We start from the raw sequence: 27,708 nt of genomic DNA on the forward strand, positions 1-27,708 counted from the left end.
ACCCCGGCAGGACTACCCTTCTCATTCAAGCTTGCCTCAATCCCAGCATGGCAGATCCCTCCCCCAGAAGACCAGTACAAACCCCTACCCATACCACATCTCCACCAGAGAGTTCTGCATGGCTTCAGTTGAAGTAGAAGTAGCATCAGGTCTCATTTAACAAGCAGACCAGAGCACACCTAGTTAAAGCTTACCACATTCAGGCCAGGGACCAAACACTGCCTAGAGCAGGCAAGGAGAGCCTCTGCAGACAACTGGCCTGAAGGACAGAGCAGCCAAAACACAACAGCAGATACTTGCTGAAGTGCCAGGCCCTGAACAGTATATGACCTCTTCTTTGTAAAGCCATTACTTTCAGGAGAGGATAAAATGGACTTTTCCAACAGAAGAAGGCAGAGATTTATACGAAATGCCACGATGGGAGGGATTTATCCTAAAGGAAAGAAAAAGATAAGGCATCTGCCAGAGAAATCAGCAAAACTGATATAAATAACATGCCTGATGGAGAATTTAAAGCAACAATCATAAGGATACTCACTGGGCTTAAGGAAGGAATAGAAGACATTAGTTAGACCTTATGGAAACTACAGAGATAAAAGAGTTAACAAAGAATTCAAGATAAAGAATGCAATAAATGAGATTGGGAACAGGTTTGATGCAATCAACAGCAGCCTGGAAGAAGCAAGAGGAATGAACTAGTGACCTAGAGAACACAATAATGGAAAGTAATGAAGCTGAACAAAAGAGAGAAAGAATTATGCAAAACAAGAATAGAGAACTTAGTGACTCCATCAAATGTGTTAACAGTCATACTATAGGAGTCCCAGAACTGGCCCATTCAGTGAAGCATGTGACTTTTTTTTTTTTTTTTGTATTTTAAAGATTTTATTTACTTTTTGACAGAGAGAGAGTGAGCACACAAGCAGAAGGAGCAGCAGACAGAGGAAGAAAGAAGCAGGCTCCCATGGAGCAGGGAGCCTGATGCAGGGCTCGAACCCAGGACCTTGGGATCATGACCTGAGCCAAAGGCAGTTGCTTAACTGAGTGAACCACCCAGGAGCCCCAAGCATGTGACTCTTGATCTCAGGGTTGTGAGTTTGAGACCCATGTTGGGTGTAGAGATTACTCAAAAAAAAAAAAAAAAAAAAAAGTCCCAGAAGAAGAAAGAAAAAAGAGCAGAAAATTTATGTCAAGAAATAGCAGAAAACTTCCCTAATCTGAGGAAGGAAACAGACATCCAGATCCAGAAGTAAGGAGAACACCCATCAAAATCAACAAGCATTAGTGCCTTAGTTTTGACCAAGACCTATTGTAATTAAATTTTCAATATACAGTGATAAAAGAAAATGTTAAAAGCATTAAGAGAAATGTCCTTAATCCACAAGGGAAAACCCATAAGGCTAGCTAGAGATTTCTCAACAGAAACTTGGCAAGCCAGAAGGGAGTGAGTGGCATGATATATTCAAAGTGCTGAATGGGAAGAACCTACAGCCAAGAATACTCTGTCCAGCATGGCTATCTTTCAGAATAAAAGGAGAGATAAAGAGTTTCTTAAACGAAAACTAAAGGAGTTCATGACCAATAAATCAGCCCTGCAAGAAATATTAAAGGGGACTCTTTGAGTGAAAAGGAGAGACCGGAAGTAACAAAGACAGGAAAGGATCAGAGAAAATCTCTAGAAACAACAACAAAACAAGTAATAAAATGGCAATAAATATATATCTATCAATAATTACTTTGAATATAAATGGACTAAATGCTTCAATCAAAAGATATAGGGTGTCTGAATAGATACAAAAAAAAACAAACAACTAAGACTTATCTATATGCTACCTACAAGAGACTCATTATAAACCTAAAGATACCTGCAGATTGAAAGTGAGAGGGTGGAGAGAAATATTTATCATATACATGAATGTCAAAAGAAAGGCAGAGTAGCAATACTTACATCAGTCTATATATAGAGAGACCTTTTTTTTTTCCTGTATTTATCCTGTTTTGGGTGTCTCTTTTGGTTATGTGATTAAAGCATTGGCAGTTTCAATTTTTTTGGAAAACTGGTCATTACTTTCAGTTTTATTATTTTTCTGGTCTCTATTTTATTTCTGATTTTTCTTTGTTCCCTTTGTCTACTAAAATTCAGCTAAGTTTCTTCTTTTTCTGGGTTCTTGTGTAATTTTATTTGAACCTTTTTGCTTAATACAAGAATTTGTAGCAAAATTTCACTCTAACATCTGCCTTTGCTGCATCCCATTGGTTTTGAAATATTGTGTTTTTCTTTTGAAACATATTTTGATTTGCCATTTGATTTCTTATTTGGCCTATTTATGTAGTAGTGTGTTGTTTAATATTTACATATTAAATATTTAGTATTTACACTGTATTTTCCAGCTTTATTTTATTGTACTATAGTTTGTTTATTGTTCTATAGTTTTGTACCATTGTGGTTGGAAAATATACTTGTATGGTTTCACTTTTCTTAAATTTGTAATAGTTGTTATATCTCTTTTTATGTAATTTAACAAGGGGATTCTTCTATGTGTACTTGAAGAAAATGTATATATATATATTTTTTTTGGATGGAATTTTTTATATATATATATTTTAGAGCCATGTATTCTGAAGTATGCTTCAAGTAAAAAATATTCTTACTGAAAAAAATAACTTTAACTGAGGGTACTCATTTAAAATAAAGCATATCAGAGGGGAGGGGAGTGGGGGCAATGGGTGAAATAATTGAAGGGGATTAAGAGTACATTTGTCATGAACACTGAGTAATGATATATAGAATTAGTGGGCAGCCACCATGGCGCAGCAGTTTAGTGCCGCCTGCAGCCTAAGATCCTGGAGACCGGGGATTGAGTCTCATGTCAGGCTCCTGCATGGAGCCTGCTTCTCCCTCTGTCTGTGTCTCTGCCTCTCTCTCTCTCTGTGTCTCTTGTGAATAAATAAATAAATAATATTTAAAAAAATGAATTGGTTAAATCAGGGGCTCCTGGGTGGCTCAGTCAGTTAAGTGTCCAACTTTTGATTTTGGCTCAGGTCATGATCTCAAGGTCATGAGATTGAGCCCCATGTTGGGCTCTATGCTGGGCATGGAACCTGCTTAAGATTCTTTCTCTCCCTCCCTCTGTCCCCACTCACTCACTGTCTAAAAAAAAAAAAAAGGAATTGTTGAATCACTATATTGTACACCTGAAACTAATATAACACTATAAATATACTGGAATTAAAATTAAAAAATAAGGGACACCTGGATTAAGCTCAGCGATTAAGCTCTGCTTTTGGCTCAGGGCATGATCCTAGAGTTCAGGGATCAAGTCCCACATTGGGCTACCTGAGGTGAGTCTGCTTCTCCCTCTGCCTATGTCTCTGCCTCTCTCTTTCTGTGTGTCTCTCATGAATAAATAAAATCTTTTTTAAAAATTTAAAAATAACAAAAAATGAAAAAATGTCAGGTAGATAGAACACTAAGAAATACTGTTTGGTTGCTTTAAAGAGCTATGTAACACATCTTTCACAACAAATATAGAAAATTTGAATCTATAGTGATAATCTAGAAGATTTTTGTATACTCAGGAATGTTATATATTATTGTTTTGTTTTGTTTTTAGATTTATTTATTTTTTAGAGAGAGAGAGAGAGAGTAGAGGGGTGGAGGGGCAGAGAAAGAGAAACCAAGCAGACTCTGTACTCAGCATGGTGCAAAACACAGGGCTTAATCTCATGAGCCTGAGATCATGACCTAAGCCGAAACCAGGAGTCACGCACTTAACTGTGCCAATTAGGTGCCCCTGTGGTCACTGGTATTGTAATAGCATTGTATGGTGACAGATGGTAGCTACACTTGTGATGAGCAAAGCATAGCATATAGATAAGTTGAATCACTTTGTTGTACACTTAAAACTACTGTAACATTGTGTGTCAACTATACTCAAAAATGTTTTTAAAAATAAAAAATGGAAACCACATTTGAAAATATAAGTATGTACACACACATATAAACGCAAAGATTATAAGTAAAAGGATAAAAAAGATGCAAAATTAGAAGAAAGCTGGTGTTGCCATGTTAATATCAGTCAAAGTAGATTTTGGAAAAAGGATAATTTCTAGAAAGTAAGACATTTCATAATGCTGTAAGGGTTAATTCATTGAAAATAAATAACAATCTTAAATGTTTATGTACCTAACTACAAAGCTTCAAAATATATGAAACAAAACTAGACCAAAGGGAGAAAGAAACAAATGTACAATCAGTAGTTTTAAATAGCAACACCTCTTACTAATTGAATTTTTGGGTAAAAAAATAATCAGTAAGGATATAAAAGATGTGTACATCACTACCAACTAACTTGACCTAATTGAAATTCATCTAATGATATACTTCAGTATACAAGAATAGCAAAATGGCAGAAGTAAGTCCTTATTAGTAATCACTTTAAATGTAAAACTGTTAAGCTTACCAAGTTAATACAGACTGGCAGAATGGATTAAAACCCCCAAAACCCATGATCCAATTATGTGCTATCTATAAGAGACCTCTGATAGACTAAAGATAAATAGGCTGAAAGTAAAAAGATAGGAAAAGATTTTTTATGCAAATACTACCGATATCATACAAAATATACTTCTGAGTTAAAACAATAAACAAAGATGGTCATTATATTTTGATAAATGGCCAATTTTTGAAGAAGTTATAATAATTATAAACATACATGCACCAAACAACAGAGCCCCAAAATATGTACAGCAAACTGACAGAATTAAAAAGGAAACAGTTCAATAATAGATATTTCACAATCATCATCATAACTATTATTTGTTGAGTACTCACTATTTGCCAAGACTGCTATAGGCATTTTACATATTCGAATTCATTTAACTCACAGCAACCCTTGTGGCAGGGTTATCTATTATTCCCATTTTACAAAAGAGGAAATCATGGCATAGGAAAATTAAATGACGTATCCAAGGTGACAGAGAAGTACATAGCAGAACCTGGATGATAGATGCAGTAAACTAAATTTGGTTCTTAGGGGCTTTCTATTCAAACCTCCCACTGAAAGAAGGGATTTTTTTCTTAACATTCCTGGTTCTGTCATCTCTATAGGAGCACTGTAGATGGAGCATCATCACTTTAAAGAGTAAAACATTCTAGTATAGGCTATTCTGATTGCTATCCAGTTCTTCCTTATGTTGAGTTGCAATCTTGTAATTTTGATTTACTGATCTTTATAACGGAAAATAAGCCTATCCTTCTGACAGCTATTGAGGTATGTGAAGATTGTCATGGTGTCATTCACCACCACCCTCAATACCGTACTTTCAGTAACATGGCAGTTAGCAGTTCAATAAGGAAACAGAAGACTTGAACAACAGTATAAACCAAATAGACCTACTGGAGATGTATAGAACACTCCACTGAACAATAGCAGAATTCATATTCTTCTCAAATGCCCATGGAACCTATTGCTGTTCCTCTGGAACCTGTCCTGTTTTCCAGGGTAGACCTTATGTTAGGCCACAAAAAATAGTTTAATAAATTTCAAAAGATTGACCTCACATAAAGTATCTTCTCTTATCACAATAGAATGAAGCCAGAGATTGAAAAAACAAACAGAAAGAAAACTGGAAATTTTACAAATACTTGGAAATTAAATGGCACACTCTTAAATAACCAGTGGGTGAAAGAAGAATTAAAAAGGATATCAGAAAATAATTTGAGGCGGGACGCCCGGGTGGCTCAGGATGTGATCCCGGAGTACGGGATCAAGTCCCACATTGAACTCCTGCATGGAACCTGCTTCTCCCTCTGTCTGTGTCTCTGCCTCTGTCTCTTATGAATAAATAAATAAAATCTTAAAAAAAAAAGGAAAATAATTTGAGGCAAATGGCATTGAAAACACAACATATCAAAACTCATGGGATGCAGTGAAAGCAGCGATCAGAGGGAAGTTTATTGTAAATGCCTACAGTAAAAAGAAGAAAGATCTGAGGCACCTGTGTGGCTCAGTCGATTAAGCGTCTGCCTTTGGCTTGGATCAAGATCTCAGGGCCCCATGTCAGGCTTCCTGATTAGCAGGGAGTCTGCTTCTTCCTCTCTTGCCTGTTCCTACAACTAATGCTCTCTTGTTCTTTCTCTCAAATAAAATCTTGAGGAAAAAATCCCTCAAATCAATAACCTAACCTTACATTTCAAGGAACTAGAAAAAGGTAAATTATCTAATGAACACAGTGCTAAGTGGAGTTTGGAATACAACAGACACTTAAAAAATGTTAGTATCTCACTGTTAAAAGGTAGAGGAAGGTCAGTAATACATCCTCCAGATTGAGAAGGCACTTTAACACTGAAAAATGAAGCAATCTACTCCATACCATTAATACAGAGTTTTATTCAGTCATTTGTTGACAGGGTATTGGGCTAGCAGGTAGATGGAGGATCCAGGGTACTACACCACATTCTCCACCCAACTTGGACCTTGACCCACACTTTTATAGTACAAGGGGTATGGTGGTGTGGTCACAAGGTAGTTATCTAAAGTGATACCATCTGGTACTAGAGGATCTGTACTAGATACCTTAAGTGGTACCACCTGTGTGCCCGAGCGGGCTGTCTACTAGTTTTCTAAGGTAGCACCATCTCTACACCAGAGGGGAGAACAAGATGGAGGGCCAAAGATGAAGCCAGTTTTGTCAGCAATCACACTACTAAACGTAATCATTGAAAGTACTTTAAAAATGAATGTAGGATACTTTTTACAGCATTCTTTCCATTTCTGCAGTTTGCTTTGATGGGTTAGGATATATCTGGGTTTTTTAACCTGTTTTTAAAATTGAGGTATTACAGGGACACCTGACTGGCTCAGTTGGTGGAGCGACTCTTGATCTTAAAGTTATGAGTTCCAGACCCATATCAAGTGTAGCGATTACTTAAAAATAAAATCTAGAAATAGATAGAGGTATTACACATATCCTGTGATTTCATCCACTTAAAATGTACAATCCAGTGTGTTTTAGTATATTCTCCAAGTTGTGTCTTCATCACATCTAATTCAAGAACATTTTTATAACTCTAAAAAGAAACTCCATACCCATCTGCTATCATCTAGTCTTAGGTGACCACTAATCTATGTTCTCTCTTGATGGATTTGCCTTTTCTGGATGTTTAATGTAAATGGAATCATACAATATGTGGCCTTTTATATGTGTCTTTTATATAGTGTAATACTTTCAAGGCCATTTCTGTTATATCCATTTCCATTCCTTTTTATTGCTGAATTTTCCAAAGTATGAATATACCACATTTTGATTATCCATTCATCAGCTGGTGAACATTTGGATTGTGTCCACTTTTTTGGCCATTAGGAGTGATAGTGTTGTGAACATTCATGTGCAAGTTTTTGTTTGGACACTTTTTTTTATTTCTCTTAGATACTACCTATGGTTGGAATTGCTAATTTATATGGTAGCTCTATGTTTAACTACTAGACTGTTACCAAAGTGGTTGCATCATTTTAATCTCCAGTATATGAGGATTCCAATTTCTCCACAGTGTCGCCATTATTATCTTTTTATTTTAGCCATCTGTGTGGCTGTGGAATATCTCATTGTGATTTTGATTTGCCCTTTCCTAATGACTAATTATGTTGAGCTTATTTTTATGTGCTTATTGGCTGTTTGCGTATCATCTTTGCAGAAATGTCTACTCAGATCTCATGCTCATTTTTTAACTGGTTTATTTTTCTGTTTGTTGAATTGTGAGAGTTCTTTATGTATTCTGGATATAATTCTCTTATCAGATATGCAATTTGCAGATATTTTTTCCTATTTTATGGATTTTCCTTTCACTTTCTTGATGATGTCCTATGAAGCACAAAGGTTTTTAATTTTAATGAAACCAATTCATTTTTTCTTTGGTTACTTGTACTTTTGGTGTCAGCTCCAAAACCATTACACAATCCAAGATCACCAAGGTTTATGGTTATGTTTTCTTTTAAAGGGTATAGTTTTAACTCATATTTTTTTTAGATCTTTGATCATATTGAGTTAATTTTTTAATGTAATGAGAGGTAAGGATACAGCTTTATTGTTTTGCATGTAGACATCCAGTTGTCCTGACACCGTTTGTTGAAATACTATTTTCCCCCCATTGAATTATCTTAGTGCTTGCCCAAAATTGATTGCTTATAAATATAAGGGTAATTTCTAGACTATTCTATTCCATTGATCTATATTTCTATCCTATGCTAGTATCATAATGTTTCAATTACTGTAACTTACTGTTTTGAAGTCAGGAAGTATGAGTCCTCCAACTTTGTTTTTCTTGTCAAGATTATTTTGGTTCTTTGGAGACCCTTGCATTTCCATATGAGTTTTAGGATCAACTCTTAAATTAAAAATAAAAGACACCTGGGATTTTGATGGAGATTTCCACTAAATCTGTGGATTAGTGTGAGAAATGTTGCTAACTTAATACTCTTAAATCTTCAAATTTGTGGACATGAGATGCGTTTCAATTTGTTTTCTTTAGTTTCTTTCAAAATTTTTTTTGTGTGAGTTCTCAATATATGTCTTACATTTCTTTAAATTTATTCCTAAATATTTTATTCTTTTTCTGTTGTAAATAAGATTTTTTAAAAAGATTTATTTATTTATCTTAGGGAGACAGAGAATGAAAATAGGGGGAGAGACAGGGGGAGAGGGAAAGAGAGAATCTCCAAGCAGACTTCCTGCTGACACAGAGCTCGATCCCAGGACCCCAAGATCATGACCTGAACTGAAATCAAGAGTCGGTTTTTCAAGTGGCTGAGCCACTCAAGTGCCCCATGAATGAGATTGTTTTAATTTTATTTTCAGGTTGTTCATTGCTAACGTACAGAAATACAATTTATTTTCATATAAATTTATTGCATATTTGTATATTATGTCACTGAATTCTTTGATACTTCTAATGGTTTTTTATGGATTTCTTGAGAATTTTCTGTATACAGGATCAAGTTATCTGTGAATAGAAGCAGTTTACTTCTTCCTTTCCAATCAGGATGCCATTTATTTTTCTGGCCTAATAGCCTTAACTAGAACTTCTAATACACTGTAGCATAGAAATTGATGTGTTGCATTTTTATGAAAGGGTGATGGGGTATGAACTCTTTTTATATCCATTAAATCCACCACTTCAATATTGTGGTGGCTTAATGAAATTAGTATCATATATGTAGGACAGTAATTGGGGGTGTTATGATCATGTAACTTTTTTTTTTTTTTTAGTTGAGGAACACTTTAACAATGTCCTTGTTTTTTTTCTTTTAGGTTTTCTCAAATAATGATGAAGGCCTTATTAACAAAAAGTTACCCAAAGAACTTCTCTTAAGGTAAATGTAGATAAACTCTATTGAATTCAGATTTGATTCAGTCATCATGTTCCAAGACAATCTTCTTTCTCACTATGAGTCCATAGCATAGAAAAACAGACAGAATTAGCCTAACTGACTTTTTGTTTTTGTTTTATAGAATGCTGTTCAGCTTGTTGTTAAATTTTACTTGGTCTAATCCAGAATGTACTAAGTATGTACATAGCATTGGTCTGGATTCTTTTTGTAATGTGGTAAGTATTGTAATAATCTACAGTAGGTGCCATTGTTTTGGTATCAGTAGATATTCTCAATGTAGTCAATAACAGGATATTGAGCTCCTGAAGTCCCAGACATTTAGATGTTTTCTGATAAATCACTTTTAAAATAAGTACAGTTATATGTTCTTACTGAGAAGTTGAAATGCTCAGTCTAAATATTGATATATTTTTATCCATTTTGTGAGAATTATCTGCTCAGTGGCAGTGAGTACTATAAAACATGATTTTTGTCCTGTGTTTCTGGCATCACTGAATATACAGTAAATAGTATCTTGCTTGTCATTTTACCAAATAAACCTATCAACCAATGTTTGTTGATCCTGAGACACTACAGTTTCTTCTAGTACTCTGCAATCATCAGAGAAATCCAATTTTAGTTTTGGATGTTAGATTTTAATTATTTACAAGTAATTTAATACATGTATACATGGCAATCTTTGCGTGGCATTTCCCAAACTCTTCTCATATCACTGATAATTCTGCAAAACCAAACAAAATACAAGTTTTGTGATCAAATAATGATGGGAAGCACTGGGATAATGAAACCAATTTCTTTACTGCATGACTTCTCAGGACCTCGATAGGCTAGTTTGCATGATGATACTCCCAGATGGATAGTTGTGACAATTCAAACTTACTGACCATGGAACCCTTTTAATATTCCATATTAATTAATATTCCATATTAATTCCACATTCTATGGAAAAAGTTTTGGGAAATGGCTGACATACAGTAAGTAATTGACCAGATGACTCCATTCCCTTAGCTTCTTTGTGGTAGTGATCACATTTGAGGGGCTTCAGAGGTGTCCCATTAGTCATCAGGTATTGTTTGATATTGTTGCCATAAACTAATTTTACTCAGTTAATTAAAAAGAAAATTATGTCATGACAGGATCGTATGAAAAATACAGCAACCATATTTCAGTAAAACAAATACTTATTTGGATAAGAGAGAATATTCTTTGGCCTTTTAGATCCTTTTAAAGTTAAGAAAGTGGTAACAAGAAAGGAATACTATGTTTTTCATATAAACCTAGGAGGTCTTGATCAAGCATAGAGAGCAGTTAGAACCCACATGGCTGGGTTAGGATGGGCAGTCTGTTACTGCACAATTGGAGGGGATGCCATCCACAACAGATGACAAAGTGCGCGGTATTCTCTGGAGTCGTGCAGTGGTTCATTCTTGGTCGGAACATTTGATGTCTCTACAATAGACATCAAGCTGTAACATGAACATGTCATTCTTACTCTGGAGGATCTACCATTATTAGTCATTCAGCACTGGGGTGTAATTAAACTCCACTCTTCCCATAAATAATACTGCTATCTGCGACTCAGAGCTACTAACTTAATATTGTCCCCTTTTGTAGGGTTAGCTTTGACACTGTTCTCAGCCTTGGAACAGTTTCTGTCTGCTGACAAAAAAGGGGGGAGGCGTTATATCACTTTTTGTGCTAGTGTGATTTCTGAACTGCTATTTTAGAAATTTTAGTTCTTTTAAGGATTCATGATAGACCCAGCTGTGTGAATCCTGCAGTTACAGGTTTTGAATCATACCACAAGGCTCATACATAGATCAATTTTCAAAAAGAATTGCCATTTGAGACCAAATGTTCAAAATATGTCTATTCATAGGTTTGCATTCCCACTTCTCTTATTTTGGAGTTTGTGAGCGGAATTTAAATTTTAAAGTACTGCTGCTACAGGTCTTCTTTGACTTGTGAGCCTCAGAATTAACTCCAGCTGCCCATGGTATTTTAATGTTTGTTTGCCTTTAAATCATCTCTGCCATTTTACTCTCATACTTTATGTTTTCAATAATAGTAGCTCTGCCCTTTGCTTTTGCTTTCTGAGCAAAATTTTGAAGAAGGGTTTGAGCCAAAGTAGCCATCTTTATCATCCTTCATGGAGCTTAAGTCTTGATTATTTTGCTTTGTGTCTGTCCTACGTTTACGTTTTTACTTCACACTATAGACTTCTCTGTGACAGTGCAAACTTTCTGTTCCTGTTGTATTCCTCCTATTTACCTTCTGTCTTACTTCATCAGTAGAGTTGAATTATTTGACTTAATGATAATCTTATTTACTTGCAGCCAGGTCATCTTGTCTCTGCCTTTTTTTTTTTTTTTTTTTTTTTTACTACAACTGTTACCAGGGACCCTCTTAAATTCTCTGCTAGGTCCCGTTACTGATTACATCAAGCAAAGCCTCAGCTTCCCCTTTGGAACTATTAATGAGCACAACCTGGAATTGTGTGTTTCTTTTCATCTCTTCATATCACTTTGAATCCACTCAGAAAAATCTCTGGTTTTTCATCTGATCATCTTATTTCTAGTTTTAGGACTACCCAATATTGTTTACAGTTTCTTTCTTTTTCTTTCCTTTTTTTTTTAGATTTTTATTTTATATATTTATTTATTTATGATAGACAGAGAGAGAGAGAGGCCGAGACACAGGAGGAGGGAGAAGCAGGCTCCATGCCAGGAGCCCGATGCGGGACTCGATCCCGGGACTCCAAGATCATGCCCTGGGCCAAAGGCAGGCGCTAAACTGCTGAGCCACCCAGGGATCCCCTGTTTACAGTTTCCATCTACCATCCCACTTTTAGTTTGTTGCTTAATAAGTTTTCACAATTTTGCTTTTTCTACATATCTTTCTTTCATAAATTAAGGGTACTCCAGTTCTCTTTAGCCTTTATGTTCACACAATTCAATAGCTTGTAATTTTACTCTCCCTAGGGAGTCAGTTATGTAATGCTTATAACAATCAAAATCTTTACTTTGTTGAAATCTATATATCTGTTAGTGAGTTGGGTTGTCCTTATATATCCTCATTGTTATTGTATTACTTTTGGGGCCAGAGTTGTTTGAGATTTCAGCTCCCCCGTTTACCACTTGTGTGACCCTAAAGTGATTTACCTCTATAAAATGGAGATAGTGATGGTTCTTACTGACCGGGGTTATGCTGGCTGTTAGAGTGCATGGCACTTAATGAATGCTAAATAAATGTTAGCTTCTATTGTCATTAATGAAGATCATTTTGGGACACCTGAATTACTTATTAAATGCTACTTGACAATGTAGTCAATTTTAATGCAAACAACTGATAAAAGCAAGCTGTCCTGATAGAGATCTCAGCATATACTAGTACTAACAATCTCAGTAAAGAACCTGGTTAATAAGTTAATGTAACCCAGTGCTTGATTTCATCGCTCTGGTCTAATTCAGTCTCACTGGAAATTGTGCACTACCAAATGTTATTTAACTGACAACTTTTAGGGCTTAGGCAGGCTAATAATGGAGCTGTGATGACAACTGATGATTATATCATATTATAAAAAATGTAGTTCCTTACAAAGACCCATTCCTTTTTAAAAAAAAATAAATCTTAGGTGAACTGAGTATTGGCCTAAAACTCAGACTGTAAATTTTATTTATTTTAAAGATTTTATTTATTTTTTCATGAGAGACACAGAGAAAAGGAGGCAGAGACACAGGCAGAGGGAGAAGCAGGCTCCCTGCAGGGAGCCCGATGTGGGACTTGATCCCGGGACTCCAGGATCACACCCTGGGCGGAAGGCAGACGGTCAACTGCTGAGCCACCCAGGTGACCCAAGACTGTAAATTTTGATATTAACTTTTTGACCTTAGGTTTTATTTCTATCATGGTTGTCTTCAGATGTTGAGGATGTAATGAAGACACATGTAAACTACCTCATAAGGGATAGGGAGTGCTGCATGTAGTAAGTATTTTAAAACATTCAGAGAGGACAAAGCTCTTGTTGGTAATAAATAATAATGAAAGAAACCTCTTATTAGACACATTTATAAAACCTTAAATCATCATTATTTGGGTCATTCTCTCTCCATGTAAAATTTATGTGGATACATGATGGAATTAAGTATTAATAGTATTTGTTGGCTTGGTGAAGGGAAGGTTTGATTGCCCTCAACAGGAAAGCTGAGCCTAATAATTTGGGCAAATGAAATCAACTATACAGTTACATATATTTGTCAGTTTCACTAGTTTGCTAGGGAAAATTATGAAATGACTAGTGCAAAAATTTTCAAATTTTCCTTCTCTTAAAATCATAAACCAATTCCATGAGTGAAAATAATTGTGTGTGTGTGTGTTTTTAGAACAGAGGGAGGGGCACAGGGAGAGGGAGAGAGAGAATCTTTTCTTTTTTTTAAGATTTTATTTATTTATTCATGAGAGACACACAGAGAGAGAGAGAGAGAGAGAGAGAGAGAGAGAGGCAGGCAGAGACATAGGCAGAGGGAGAAGCAGGCTCCATGCAGGGAGGCCAAAGTGGAACTCCATCCCGGGACTTGATTCCGGGACTTGATCCCAGGATTCCAGGATCATGCCCTGGGCGGAAGGCAGGCGCATAACTGCTAAGCCACTCGGGGATCCCCAATAATTGTGGTTTTTGTTGCAATCATTAAGTTACAGCCCAGTGCTTATGTGTAATTGTGGGACCTTGGGGAGCCATGCAGTGAAGGGCTCCTTCCTGTTTGGTGTAGCATTGAGTGGGTGTTCTTACCTGCTGGTTGGTTTCAGCATTCCATGGATTTTTTCAAGGACTGGTGCGTCTACCTCCTGCTGTCTGTGATGCCTTATGTGTATTCCAAGGCAGCCTAGTAGGTAAGATGCTCTTTTGGGGGATACATACTGCAAAGTCAAGTTAAAGCATCTGTGCAGATTTTTCTTTCTTGTTAAAGAATTTTTTTGTTTGTTCATCTTTATCATTTTTTCTTGTCTTGCATGAGGCAGTACACCGCTGAATTATTGTGTGTAGAAATCAGATGCAGAAGCTTAAAGGCCTTTTCATTACCTCTGTATACTATTATGTACTATTTTAGGGTTGGCATCTAAGTCCAAATCATGGCAGAAGTAAATTTTCCTTTGCCTGGGTTGGGGTAATGCTTATACATTAAAAGTCTAACGATGCCTTTGGATTTGCTGTTGGTTTTATTTTCTTCTTGTTTTTAATACTCTATCTTCTGTATTTTTTTCTTCATCCAATTAGCCAAATAGTGTCCCAATTTAATAATCTTTACAAGAGGGCAATTTGGGGTTTTAATGATTAAAACTCATATTTTATTCACTGAGATTATTAAAATTTTCTATTTTGTTATTTCTTTATCTTATCTTTATCTTACTGATTCTGCCTCTTTCCCGCCTCAAACCTTTCCTATTACCTTTAGTGTAAAGTGCATTTAAATTGTTATGACCTAAATTATTCTCCCAGAAATATATACTTATTAACTCTTATTCTGTCCCATTTCTCATTCTTTTCCAACTTCCTTGTTAATTCTGGCAGTTCTGAATTAGTTCCAGTCTCTGAAAGTGTCGTTCTCTAATTTGCTCTCTCCTGGGTTCATTCTACTTCTTGAAAATGTCTTTTTTGCTTTACCCCACTTTCACTTAGTTCAGCCTAAGGCTTTCCCCAAGTTCAAGGCTATGTTTTCTCCCTCCTGAGTATGCCTATAGATTTTGTAAGCATTTTGTAACTTCTGGTGTTTGACCTGGATTTTATGTACCATAACACAGTAAATCTAACTTTTAAAATGATTTATATATGCATTTGACATAGCATTACATTAGTTTTAGGTATATGGTAAAATGAATCGATATTTGTATATATTGTGAAATGAACATCACAATAGGTCTAGTTAACATCCATCACCATACATAGTTACAAAATTTTTTCTTGTGATAACAATTTTTAAGATCTACTTGCTTAGCAATTTTCAAATATGCAATGCAGTATTATTAACTATAGTCACCATGCTGTATGTTACATCCCCATGACTTTATAACAGGAGTTTGTAGCTTTTGACCTCACTCACTAATTTTGCCCACCTGTTTGCCTCCCACCTCTGGCAACCACAAATCTATTCTCTATATCTATGAGCTCAGTTTTTGTTTTGGATTCCACATATAAGTGAGATCATACAGTATGTCTTTCTCTGTGTGACTTCATTTACCATGATGCCCTCTGAGTCATACATGTTATTGCAAATGGCAAGATTTCCCTTTTTTTATGGCTGAATAATACTGCCCTATGTATATACACCACATTTTCTTTATCCATTCTTTATAACAACTCAGGTTGCTTCCATATCTTGGCTATTATAAGTAAAACTGTAGTAAACATGGGGTGCATATATCTTTTCAAGTCATTTTCATTTTCTTCAGATCAATACCCAGAAGTGAAATTGCTGGATCATATGGTAGTTCTATTTTTAATTTTTTGAGGAACCTCCACACTGTTTTCCACAGTGGCTTCACCACTTTACATTCCCACCAACAGTGTACAGGGGTTCCTTGTTCTCCACATCCTCACCAACACCAACACTCACATATCATTTCTTGTCTTTTTGATACAAACCATTCTGACAGATGTGAGGTGATATTTCATTGTGTTTTGTATCTGTATTTCCATGATGGTTAGAGATGTGAGCACCTTCTCATGTACATGTTAGCTGTATGTATGTCTTGGGAAAAATGTCTATTTAGATCATCTGCCCATTTTTTTAATTGGATTGTTTGGATCAATTTTGTGTTTTGTTTTTGCTATTGAGTTGAATAAGTTCTTTTTATATTTTTGATATTAACTTTTTCACATATATAATTTACAAATATCTTCTACCATTCAGTAGATTGCCTTTCATTGTGTTGTTTCCTTTGCTATGCAGAAGCTTTTTAGTTTGATGTAGTCCTACTCGGTTTTTTTGTGCCTTTTTTGCTTATTTTTGCTGTTGATGTCAAATCCAAAAAATCATTGTTAAGACCATTGTCAGGAAGCCTCTTGACTGTATTTTTTTTTCCTAGGAGTTTTTACGGTTTCAAGTCTTACATTCACATCTTTAATCCATTTTCATTGTTTTTGTTTGTGGTATAAATAGTGGTCCAATTTCATTCTTTAAATGTGGCTTTCCAGTTTTCCCAGCACTACTTATTGAAGAGACGGTTGTTTCTACATTGTATATTCTTGGCTCCTTTGTTGTAAATTAATTGACCATGTATGCATGGGTATATTTGGGCTATCTAGTCTGTTCCATTGATCATGTGTCTGTTTTTATGCTGATGCCATACTGTTCTGATTACCATATCTTTGTAATATAATTTGAATTCTACTGAGTTCCTTATATTCTCAGTACAACCTTTGTACTGAGCTTAATGTTTTCTGACAGGTTCTTTGTTCCAATTTATAAGTTTTTTTTTCTCATTCTTTAAGGCATAGTTTGATGAACCAAGCACCTTTTATAAAGTCAAATATGTCAGTCTTTTCTTTCTGGCTAGAGTTTTTTTCCCAAGACATACATACAGCCAACATGTACATGAGAAGGTGCTCACATCTCTAACCATCATGGAAATACAGATACAAAACACAATGAAATATCACCTCACATCTGTCAGAATGGTTTGTATCAAAAAGACAAGAAATGATATGTGAGTGTTGGTGTTGGTGAGGATGTGGAGAACAAGGAACCCCTGTACACTGTTGGTGGGAATGTAAAGTGGTGAAGCCACTGTGGAAAACAGTGTGGAGGTTCCTCAAAAAATTAAAAATAGAACTACCATATGATCCAGCAATTTCACTTCTGGGTATTGATCTGAAGAAAATGAAAATGACTTGAAAAGATATATGCACCCCATGTTTACTACAGTTTTACTTATAATAGCCAAGATATGGAAGCAACCTGAGTTGTTATAAAGAATGGATAAAGAAAATGTGGTGTATATACATAGGGCAGTATTATTCAGCCATAAAAAAAGGGAAATCTTGCCATTTGCAATAACATGTATGACTTACCTTGAGGACAGATATATTCATGTGTATTTTCTTCTAAAAGTTTAAAAATTTTGTTTTTGATATTTCAGTTTCTAATCACTCTGGTGTGGGTCTTTATTTATGAGATAGAATCATTTTTATTTTCTTTTCCTTGTGGATTATCAATTTTTTTCAGAATCATTTGTTAAATGGTCCTTCCTTTACTCAGAAGAATGTCATTACCCCATCATATATTCTGCTCTTTAATAGATATATAGTCTTTATTCTCTTCCATTCATTAATTTTCTTTGTGCCAGTACACACAGAAGACATCTGTATTTTTGAGTAACTAGGGCCTTTAAATTTATTTCTCATTGTTTTTATCTGATTTTGGAATTAATTTAAGTGTGTAGAATTGAGTTGTGGAGTATTCAAGTCTTTTCCAGCTCTCTGAAATAGCCTGTGTGTTTTGGTTTAATTGTTCTTTTAAAGTTTGATAGAACTAAAATTCTAAAATTGTCTGAGTCTGCAATTTTCTCTGTGGGAAAGTTTTTAACTAATTTGATATGAGTAGGATTCTTCAAGCTTTCTATTTTTTCTTGAGTCACTTTGGTAATTTCATTTCTCTAGGAATTTGTCCATTTTGTCTGGGTTTTAAAATTTGTTGTCTTGGTAGTTTTTTTTTTTTTTCTTAAAGGATATTCTACCCCACTGTGTCTTATTTTATTTATTTATTATTCAAATATTAACATATATTAGTGCTATATTAGTTTCAGGTATACAATATAATTCGACAATCCTATATGTTTCTCTGTGCTCATCAAGATAAGTGTACTCTTCATTTCCTTTGTTTTACCCATGACCCCACTTCCCTCCTCTCTGGCAACCACCAGTTTTTTCTCTGTATTTGAGTCTGGTTTTTTGTTTGTCTCTTTTTTCTTTGTCCTTTTATTTCTTAAATTATACATGTGAGTGAAATCATAAATTTGTCTTTCTCTGACTTACTTCACTTAGTATTTTACCCTCTCTGTCCATCCATATTGTTATAACTAGCATTCCTTTTTATGGTTGAATAATATTCCAGTGTGTGTGTGTGTGTGTGTGTGTGTACACACATACACACACTGTGTTGTCTTTATCCATTCATCTATCAATGGATACTTAGGTTACTTACATACCTTGGCTATTGTAAATAATGCTGCAGTAAACATAGGAGTGTGTATATGTTTTCAAGTTAGTGTTTTTTTTTTTTTTTTTAGATTTTATTTATTTATTCATGAGAGACACAGAGAGAGAAGCAGAGACATAGGCAGAGGGAGAAGCAGGCTCCATGCAGGGAGCCCGATGTGGGACTCCATCCTGGAACTCCAGGACCACGCCCTGAGCTGAAGGCAAACACTCAACCACTGAGCCACCCAGACATCCCTCAAGTTAGTGTTTTAATTTTCTTTAAGTCAATACCCAGTAGTGGAATTACTGGATCATATGGCAATTCTATTTTTAATTTTTTGAGGAACCACCATAACGTTTTCCACAGTGTCTGCACCAGTCTGCATTCCCAGCTATAGTGCATTGAGGGTTCATTTTTCTCTGCATCCTCACCAACATTTGTTGTTTGTGTTTTTTATTTTAGCCAGTTTTGATGGTTTTATTTTTATTTTTTAACTCTGAAGTATGTGCTGTCATGTACTTATTTTCATTTGAAATATCATTAATTTATGTTTAAGCGCTCACCCCATTTTTTAAAATCAATTTTACTGAAAGTTTACCTATTTTGTCAGTGCTTTTAAAGAACACCTTTTGGTTCTTCTTATTATTATTTGGTTCTTATTATAGTTGTTACTATTATTATTTTGGCTTTAAAATAAGTTTATTTTCTCACAGTTCTGGAGGCTAGAAGTGCAAGAACAGGGTGTCAGCATGGTTGGTTTCTTCAAAGACATCTTTCCTTGGCTTCGTAGATGGCCCTCTTTTCCCTGTGTCCTCACATGATCTTCCTTCTATAGCTGTCTGTGTTTTAATCCCTTATTATGAGGAGATAAGTCATACTGGATTAGAGCCCGCTCTAATGACTTCATTTTACTTTAATTATATCTTTAAATATCTTGTCTCCATATGCAGTCACTCTGAGGCACTTGGGTTTAAGACTTTAATATTTGAATTTTGGGAGTATCTGGTTCAATTCATAGCCGTGCACATTAGCATATGTGTATGTATTTGTAAACGTGTACTTATCTGTACACATATATGTATTGGGTGGGTATGCTTGTGTGTGTATATGAATGTATATGTGAACATGTGCCTGTGTGTATGTATGTGTCTTGTGTGGGTGGGTATATGAGTGTATATGTGTGTGAGAATATTCCAAGCAGAGGAAACAGCACTTGAAAAAATTATACTGTATTTGGGGAATCTTGCACAATTTAGTTTCCTTCTACTCTTGGCCCATGTGTATATTTATTTGCACTTAGTTGGAAGTGCATGGAATATAATCATTTTCCTCTGAGCTTTCCTCTACCTAACATTTTATGATTACCCTCCCCTATCAGCACATAATCTTCATAATTACCACTTCAGTGGCTGCTTAATATTCCATAGAGTGCATAAGGAATGATTTACTTAACCTTTTTATTGCTTTTTTTATAACTGTAGATAAAGTTCAAATAACCACTTTACATTTTTTCTTCTTTTGTTAAACTGTTTCATGACAGCTTCCTGAAGTGGAATTACTGATCAAAGAAAGAGAACATTTTATAGCTTATGACAAAACCATTGCTTTCCAAAGGTTGTAACAAATTTTCTTATTGAAATATACTTGACATATTACATTGTGTTAGTTTAAAATATACAACACGTTTGATTTGGTAGTTTATATATTGCAGTGTGATTGTCATTATAGCTTTAGCTAGTACCTCTATCACATAATGTAATTATCAGTTCTTTTTTGTGGTGGGAATAATTAAGATCTGGTCTCTTAGCAGGTTTGATTTTATACCACAATATTGTTGCTTATTATCATTATAGATCTCCAGGACTCATTTATCTACTAGTTACAAATTTGTACCCTGAAACAACCTCTTTTATTCCCCTACCTCTTACCCCTGGTAATTATTTTACTCTTTGTTTTTATGAGTTCAATAAGTGATATCATATGATATTTGTCTTTTTCTGTCTGACTTATCTCAGCATAATGTCCTCAGCATCCATCCATGCTGTTGCAAATGGCAGGATTTCCTTCTTTTTCATGGGTAACTAATACACATACACATACATATACACACACACACACCATCTTCTTTATCCATCCATCAGTTGATGGTCAATCAGGTTGTTTCCATATCTTGGCTGTTGTGAATAATGCTGCAATAAACATGGGAGTACATGTATCTCTTCAGTATCCTGTTTTCATTTTCTTTCGTTATATGCCCAGAGCTGGAATTCCTAGATCATATGGCAGTTCTATTCCTAATTTTTTCGGGAGCCTCCATGTCATATCCCATCCAAATCACAACCGTTTCTCCCTTCTCCAGAAGTAACCACTATTTTGACTTTTATAGTTATTATTGTATTTCATTTTTAGATTTATTATCCAAATGTACATCCCTAGACATTATATAGTTTGTTGTCTTGCCTACTAAAAATTAAAAATCTTTTTAAGTCTGATAATTAACAGGTCCCCTGTTCATCTCTTTCTGTTCCATACATATGCTGTTAAAAGAATTTGGGTTATTTGACTTTCAGAAGTTCCCACAGTCAGAGTTTGCTAACTGCATCCTCATGGTACAATTTCAGCATGTTTCCTTTATCAACTATATTTATTGGAAATTGATAGCTGGCTCCAGAGGCTTGATCAGACTCAGGTTCTCCCTTTGGTAAGATTTTTATGTGATATTCTTTCATCAGGGGTCACAAAATGTCTGGTTTTCTTTTTTAATGGGGGATGTTAACATCTATTGATGCTTATTGCTTAGATCATTTGACATATTGGAGCTGCAAATTGATATTCTGATTCTTTTTTCATTTATTTGTTAGCATACTTCTATAAAGAGCTATTTATCTTCATTTCTACTTGATTATAAAGTATTACAGTTTACATTAGAAAGTAGGATAAATGCCTCATTCTTTCTGTTTATTTGCCAGCTTTTGGAAGTGAGGTATGGGAAGGCATGACATTTGGAAAACAAAATATTTGCATAGTTTCAAATAATCTTCCACAGAAATCTTTATTTTTTTAAAGATTTTTAAATTTATTTATTCATGAGAAACAGAGAGAGAGAGAGGCAGAGACACAGGTAGAGGGAGAAGCAGGCTTCATGCAGGGAGCCCAATGCGGGACGCAATCCTGCGACCCCAGGATCATGCCCTGGGCCGAAGGCAGATGCTCAACCACTGAGCCACCCAGACATCCCAAAAATCTATTAATTAAGGGAAAAATAGTAATTTTATAATGAGGCAATCTGGTAGACATCATTTTAATCAAATAATCACAATTAATATCACCAATAACAGGACAAATGGACACCATGTGCCTCCTGATGTGATGAACAAGAGGACCACAATATTATTTCTGTGGCATTCCTGACAGAAATTAATAACTTGAATCTAATTGTGAGGAAATATTGGACACACAGAGGGAAATCCGATAAAGTAACTGGCTTATATGCTTCAAAAATATCAAAATAAAAAAAAAGATAAAGAAAGGTTGAGTGTTCTAGATTCAAAGAGACTAAGGAAAAAAGACAGCTAACTGTAATATGTGGTCCTGTGGCCAGAAGAAAAATGTTTTTCTTTTGTTTTAAAGGCCATTAATGGCATAGTTGGCACATTTTGAATAAGATCTATAGACTAAATGATAGTACTCTGTTACTGTCCTTATTTTGATAACTGTACTGTGTCTTTGAACAAGAATGTCCTTGTTATTAGGAGATACTTGAGTATTTAGAGGCAAATGAGTATCATGTCTGAAGCTTACTCTCAAATATTTCAGAGACAATTACATATATGTATGTATATATGATATTTGTTAAAAGATAGGCTGAGGTATATTAAAAGTTGTAAGAGTTTATCTGAGCAAGATTCTGTTGGATTGGGGTGGGGGAGTGCTGAACCAGGAGTAGCTGAGAGTGCTCTACCAGTCAGAGCCAGGGGAAAGGCTTTCATAGAGAAGGTGGGAAAGCAAAGACAAGAAGTGATCTAGTTGGATATATCTTAAAACCTCATTTGCCCTTTGTGATTGGTTGTCCTTAGTGTTCTGATTTTGTAATTTTGGGGCATTTAAAAGCTTAGATTTTAGTTGCTTAAGTAGGCAGCCAAAGCATCAGAGTCAGTCTAATAGCCTCCCTGTTTAATTAATGTAACATATTTTATAACATTATATATATTTTCTCCATATACATATATGTATATGTGTGTGTTTGTGTGTGTGTGTATATATATATGTATATGTATATGTGTATGTAGAAAAAGAATGAGAAACTTTCCTGTAAGTTTGAAACTTTCAAACTTCTATAAGTTTGCAACTTTCATATAAGTCTGAAATTACTTAAAAATTAGTTGGTTTCTTACCATCTTCTGAAGGGGACTTAGATTTTTTTACAAGTATTATAAATGTATTAATTTAAACCTGTTTAATGGTTTTCAACTCATTGCTATTATTACTTTTATTGAAATTCAAATGATCTTATCTTTGACTCCTCAGTCCTTTTACATGACCCTAGTAGTTTTGATAGTTGCCTTCTTGACAAATATATAGATGTATTAGATTTATCTCATATATTCCCTGCCCTAGACCTGGAATCAGCCATTTTTTGAAGAAGCATTGGTTTCTTTTTGTGGGAAAGGATATTTCAGGACCACAGTCTGGTTACTAGAGGTATATCTAGGCCTTTTCAATATAGTGAACATATATAGAGAGATGAGAAACTCATGATTTCATACTGATATATCTGATGCAAATTCAGGATTTTAAGTTATCACTTCATCAGTCTGAACATCTGTATCTCCTTTCTTTCATACTAATAATCCTGGTTCTGACATAGGAGATTATAGAATTAGAATATTCCTATATTTGCTCATTTGCTTTATTCACAACACAGGCACTATAGCCTCAGAATAACAATACTAATATAGTTTTTATCAGGGTAATTACTGAAAACGTGACTTTTTTGCATATGTTCTCTCTTTCTCCTCACTCCTGCTTTCAAATGACTGTACTAAATCTACATTGTCAGGTGTATACCCATCATATATTGTACCCCCTCCTTTTAAACTCTCATTTGAGCTTATGAATAATGCTCACACTAGTCTCTATTTGATGTCTATGTAGTCATTTTGTTGTCTGCTGCTTGTTCTCCAGAAGATTCATTCTTTAGGAAGAGTTCATGGGAACAGTATTCTCTAAGGTCTTGTATGTGGATACCAGTTTGTGCCCTTTATACTCGAAAACCAGTCTTGCTGGATATAAACGTCATTCTTTACATTTTCTTTTCCTGATTATCTTAAATGTTATTTCATTTGCTTCTACCATAAAGCTTTGTATATATATATAGTTGGAAAAGGGAAGAATATTTTATTTATTTTTAAAGATTTTATTTATTTATTCATGAGAGACACAGAGAGAGAAAGAGGCAGAAACACAGACAGAAGAAGAAGCAGGCTCCATGCAGGAAGCCTGATGTGGGACTCAATCCCAGGACCCCGGGATCACGCCCTGAGCCAAAGCAGATGCTCAACCACTATCACCCAGGTACTCCCCCATTATTATTATTATTAAACACTGAGGGCCTGGCATTGAAAGCCAAAATGACTCTAAGTACAGTTCATCCCACTGCCTTTATTTGTGCTAAGGAACCACCAATTTTACCTACCATTTCTTTTGCACCATCAATGGAAGTATTAATACAGAAAAGGTAAATAATATCTTTGTATTGAGAATACTTTTGACCTGTGGAATCCTTAAAGGAGTCTGAGATGATTGTCATGAGTCTCTGAACACTGAACATACTTTGAGGGGTGCTGTCTTTTTTTTTTTTTTTCCCTGTTAAAATTCTTTCTTTTTCCTTTTTGGTAAAAAATTGAGGTATAAAGACATACAATATCCTAGTAATTTCAGGTATACATCATGGTAATTCAGTATTTTTATACTTTAGGAATTGATCCCCCACTATAAGTCTAGTTACCATCTGTCCAAAGTTGTTATGATAATTTTTACATTTGTAAAGTTATTACAATTAATTGCATTTCGCTTATGAATTGCTGAATATCTCTTTGTGCCTAATTTGGCATCTATATATTTTCTTTAGTGAATTGTCTGTTCAAAATATCTTGTGCATTTTAAATTAGGTTGTGGGGCACTTAGGTGGCTCAATAAGTTGAGCATCTGACTCTTGGTTTTGGCTCAGGTCATGATCTCAGGGTCATGATCTCAGGATTGTGAGATTGAGTTCCACATCTGGCTCCACACTGAGCACAGAGTCAGCTTGGGATTCTCTCTTTCCCTCTCCCTCTCCCTCTTCTTCTCTCTTCTCCTGGCTGGCACAGACTGCTCTCTCTTTCTCTAAAATAAATAAATAAGTTAGATTGTTTGTTTCTTAAGTTTTGAAAATTTTCATATATGTTAGGGATACTAATCCTTTATCAGATATATGTTTTGCAATATTCTCTCCCAGTCTGTGGTTGATCTTTTCATTTTCTTAACAGTGTTGTTTTGTTCATGTAGTTTTGTTTTAAATATTTTTTTTGTATTGCTTTTGCTACGTAGTTGTTGTTTTTGAGGATTTGTAACAATTCAAAAGCTATATCCCTACCATCTTCCCAGAATCCCCCATATATTATTTAGAAGTTTCTTAATTTCCAAATATATAATAATTTTAACTTTACCCTTTTTTATTTACATCATACTAGATTTCTTTATGGTTAGAGAACATGGTCTGTATTTTTCAACATTTGTTTTATGTGTGCATTAAAAGAATATGTGCTTTGTCAGATGTTAGAATGTCATATAGGTGGATTAGCTTAAGATTGTTTTAAGTGGTCTAACCTTTGTTGATTTTTGCCTCCTTGACCTGTCAGTAACAAAGAGAAATATGTCAAAATGTACAATTGTAATGGTTATTTGTATAATTCTCCATGTAGTTCTGTCAGTTTGTTGCTTTACATCTTTTGAGGCAGTATTATTACACAGAGATGCATTTTTAAATTGTTGCATTCTCATGGTGAAGTAAATATTTTATTGTTATATAGCTGTTATCTCCATTCACATTTATATTTTTTATCTTGACATTTGTCTTGTCTAATAATAATAGCATGACTGTGCTTTGTTTTGGTTAACATTTATCTGCTGTATATTTTTAAATCCTTTTGAAAAATTTTTATGTTACACCATTTTAGGGGAAAAGTACTGATGACGCATAATATTAATGACACATGGTAATCTATAGTAAAATTTAGATAATTGCTTGGAGGAGCATGCTGGGAAATTCCTGTGTGCAAGTGACACATATCATGGCCTCACATTTAGCTTGATAATAATCCAACCACATAGCCCCACCTGACTGCTGTAAAAGAAGCAGACTCAGCTAGCTGTTCTCCAAAATCCACATAGCCCTATTCTTCCTGGGCACATAATTAGGCATGTATGCCCAGGAAAAGAGAAAAACATGACATTTTGTGAGCAGCTAGCTACTTATGCCATAGTCTGCCTTTCTGGTTACCAGATTACCATATTGGTGATCTTTATTTCCACACAGAACACACTTCATCCCCAAGAGATGAACCAATCCCATCCATTCACTGCATCCAGCTCCAAGTGTAGGATCTCTGGCTAATATACAGTCCTCTCCATCATATCTGCATGTGTTGCTTCATGATTTTGTTACCTTTTTCCAACTACTGCCCCTCTCCTTGTTCAGGATCAGGGACAGGGTGACTGCAATAAACAAAATTTGAGAAGTGGAGGATTGCAAGACACAGTAGTTACTGTTCTATAGCAACGATGGGATTCTGCTAGGCCAGCATTAAGAAGTCCCCCTTGTGCTGGCAGTAGGGGAAGTTCCTACTCTGTTTTCTGTGAAGAATTCTCTTGCCACTGGTTTTGGTGACCTTAACTCCAACCTCTGGAAGGTTTTCCTCTTCCATAACTCTCCCGAAGTGGGATATCTTGGGGTCTCTTCCTATCTCACAGTCATTTCTTACCTGTGCAGCTTTGGACACCTGAGGATGAGTTTATAATTGGGATATTTTAGGCCAAGATCTTGGATGGACTTGACAGAATTTAAGAAGTCGCTAGTCTTCTGATTTGATTCTAGTTAGTTCGCTGTGCCTGTAACCCACCCACAGATATTTCCTAGACTACAGCCTCAGGACTCCTGTATTTTACTTTTTGCCTCTATGCTTCTCTTTCTCAGTGGTATCTGCAACAATAATAGGCTTGGAAAGAAAGGAAGAAACTTTAGTCTTTGTTACAGGGCTTAGCTAATATATTTAACAGAGAATTTCAAGTAATCTCTTGTAGCTCAAGGTACTTTCAAATTTTGGAAAGTAATATTTAGACATAATTGGCTTTTTCAACAGTCCAAGGCCTTCAGTTTCTGTGCTCTCTCTCTCCTTTTTTCTGCTTGCAAGCTAACCAGTTTTATCCTGAGTAGCTTACTTTCTTGTAATGCCTTGCTAAATACAGCAATGATAAGCCATTAGTCACTAACCTTTTGGCACTTTCTAGCCTCTTCTCTAGGTTAGATCTACATACTGTGTCTGCCCTCCACATTATCACAGGCAATAATATCACAGTTACCAGCTCTGTTCCTGTGCTGTCAGCCATTAAGCAGATCTCACATATTTTAGACTTTTGTTCTGGAAGCACCCCACTTCAAGGTGTCTTTTTTAAATTTTTATTTATTTTTATATTTTTTTATTGGAGTTTGATTTGCCAACATATAGCATAACACCCAGTGCTTATCCCGTCAAGTGCCCCCCTCCGTGTCTGTCAGCCATTCACCCCATCCCCCCACCCACCTCCCCTTCCACTACCCCTTGTTCGTTTCCCAGAGTTAGGAGTCTCTCATGTTCTGTCACCCTCTCTGATATTTCCCACTCATTTTCTCTCCTTTCCCCTTTATTCCCTTTCACTATTTTTTATATTCCTCAAATGAATGTGTCTCTTTCTTTATTAGTGTAGAATAAGCTAATGTGGCATATGAATCCAATAATCACCCAATGTCTAAAACACAATAGAAGTTTACTTACTGTTCATCTAATAATATTGGGAATGGTATGTTGAGTCATCAAGGAAGCCCT

At 35.3% G+C, this 27,708-nt stretch overlaps 1 protein-coding gene across 5 annotated transcripts in view; it reads left to right on the forward strand.

Annotated features, from left to right (window-relative positions):
* FBXL2 (F-box and leucine rich repeat protein 2) overlaps positions 1-27,708 on the forward strand; it is a 108,447-nt gene that overhangs the window by 14,485 nt on the left and 66,254 nt on the right. For 2 of the 5 annotated variants that reach the window (XM_072793506.1, XM_072793507.1), the window contains exons 2-4: positions 9,310-9,371; positions 9,511-9,604; positions 20,127-20,200. In XM_072793506.1, the coding sequence (XP_072649607.1) occupies positions 9,310-9,371; positions 9,511-9,604; positions 20,127-20,200 (230 nt within the window). The remainder of the gene's footprint in view (positions 1-9,309; positions 9,372-9,510; positions 9,605-20,126; positions 20,201-27,708) is intronic. The other 3 variants (XM_072793508.1, XM_072793509.1, XM_072793510.1) reach the window with 2 other exon arrangements.

This window comes from Canis lupus, chromosome 22 (assembly GCF_048164855.1).
Source record: "Canis lupus baileyi chromosome 22, mCanLup2.hap1, whole genome shotgun sequence".
Taxonomy (NCBI): Eukaryota; Metazoa; Chordata; class Mammalia; order Carnivora; family Canidae; genus Canis; species Canis lupus.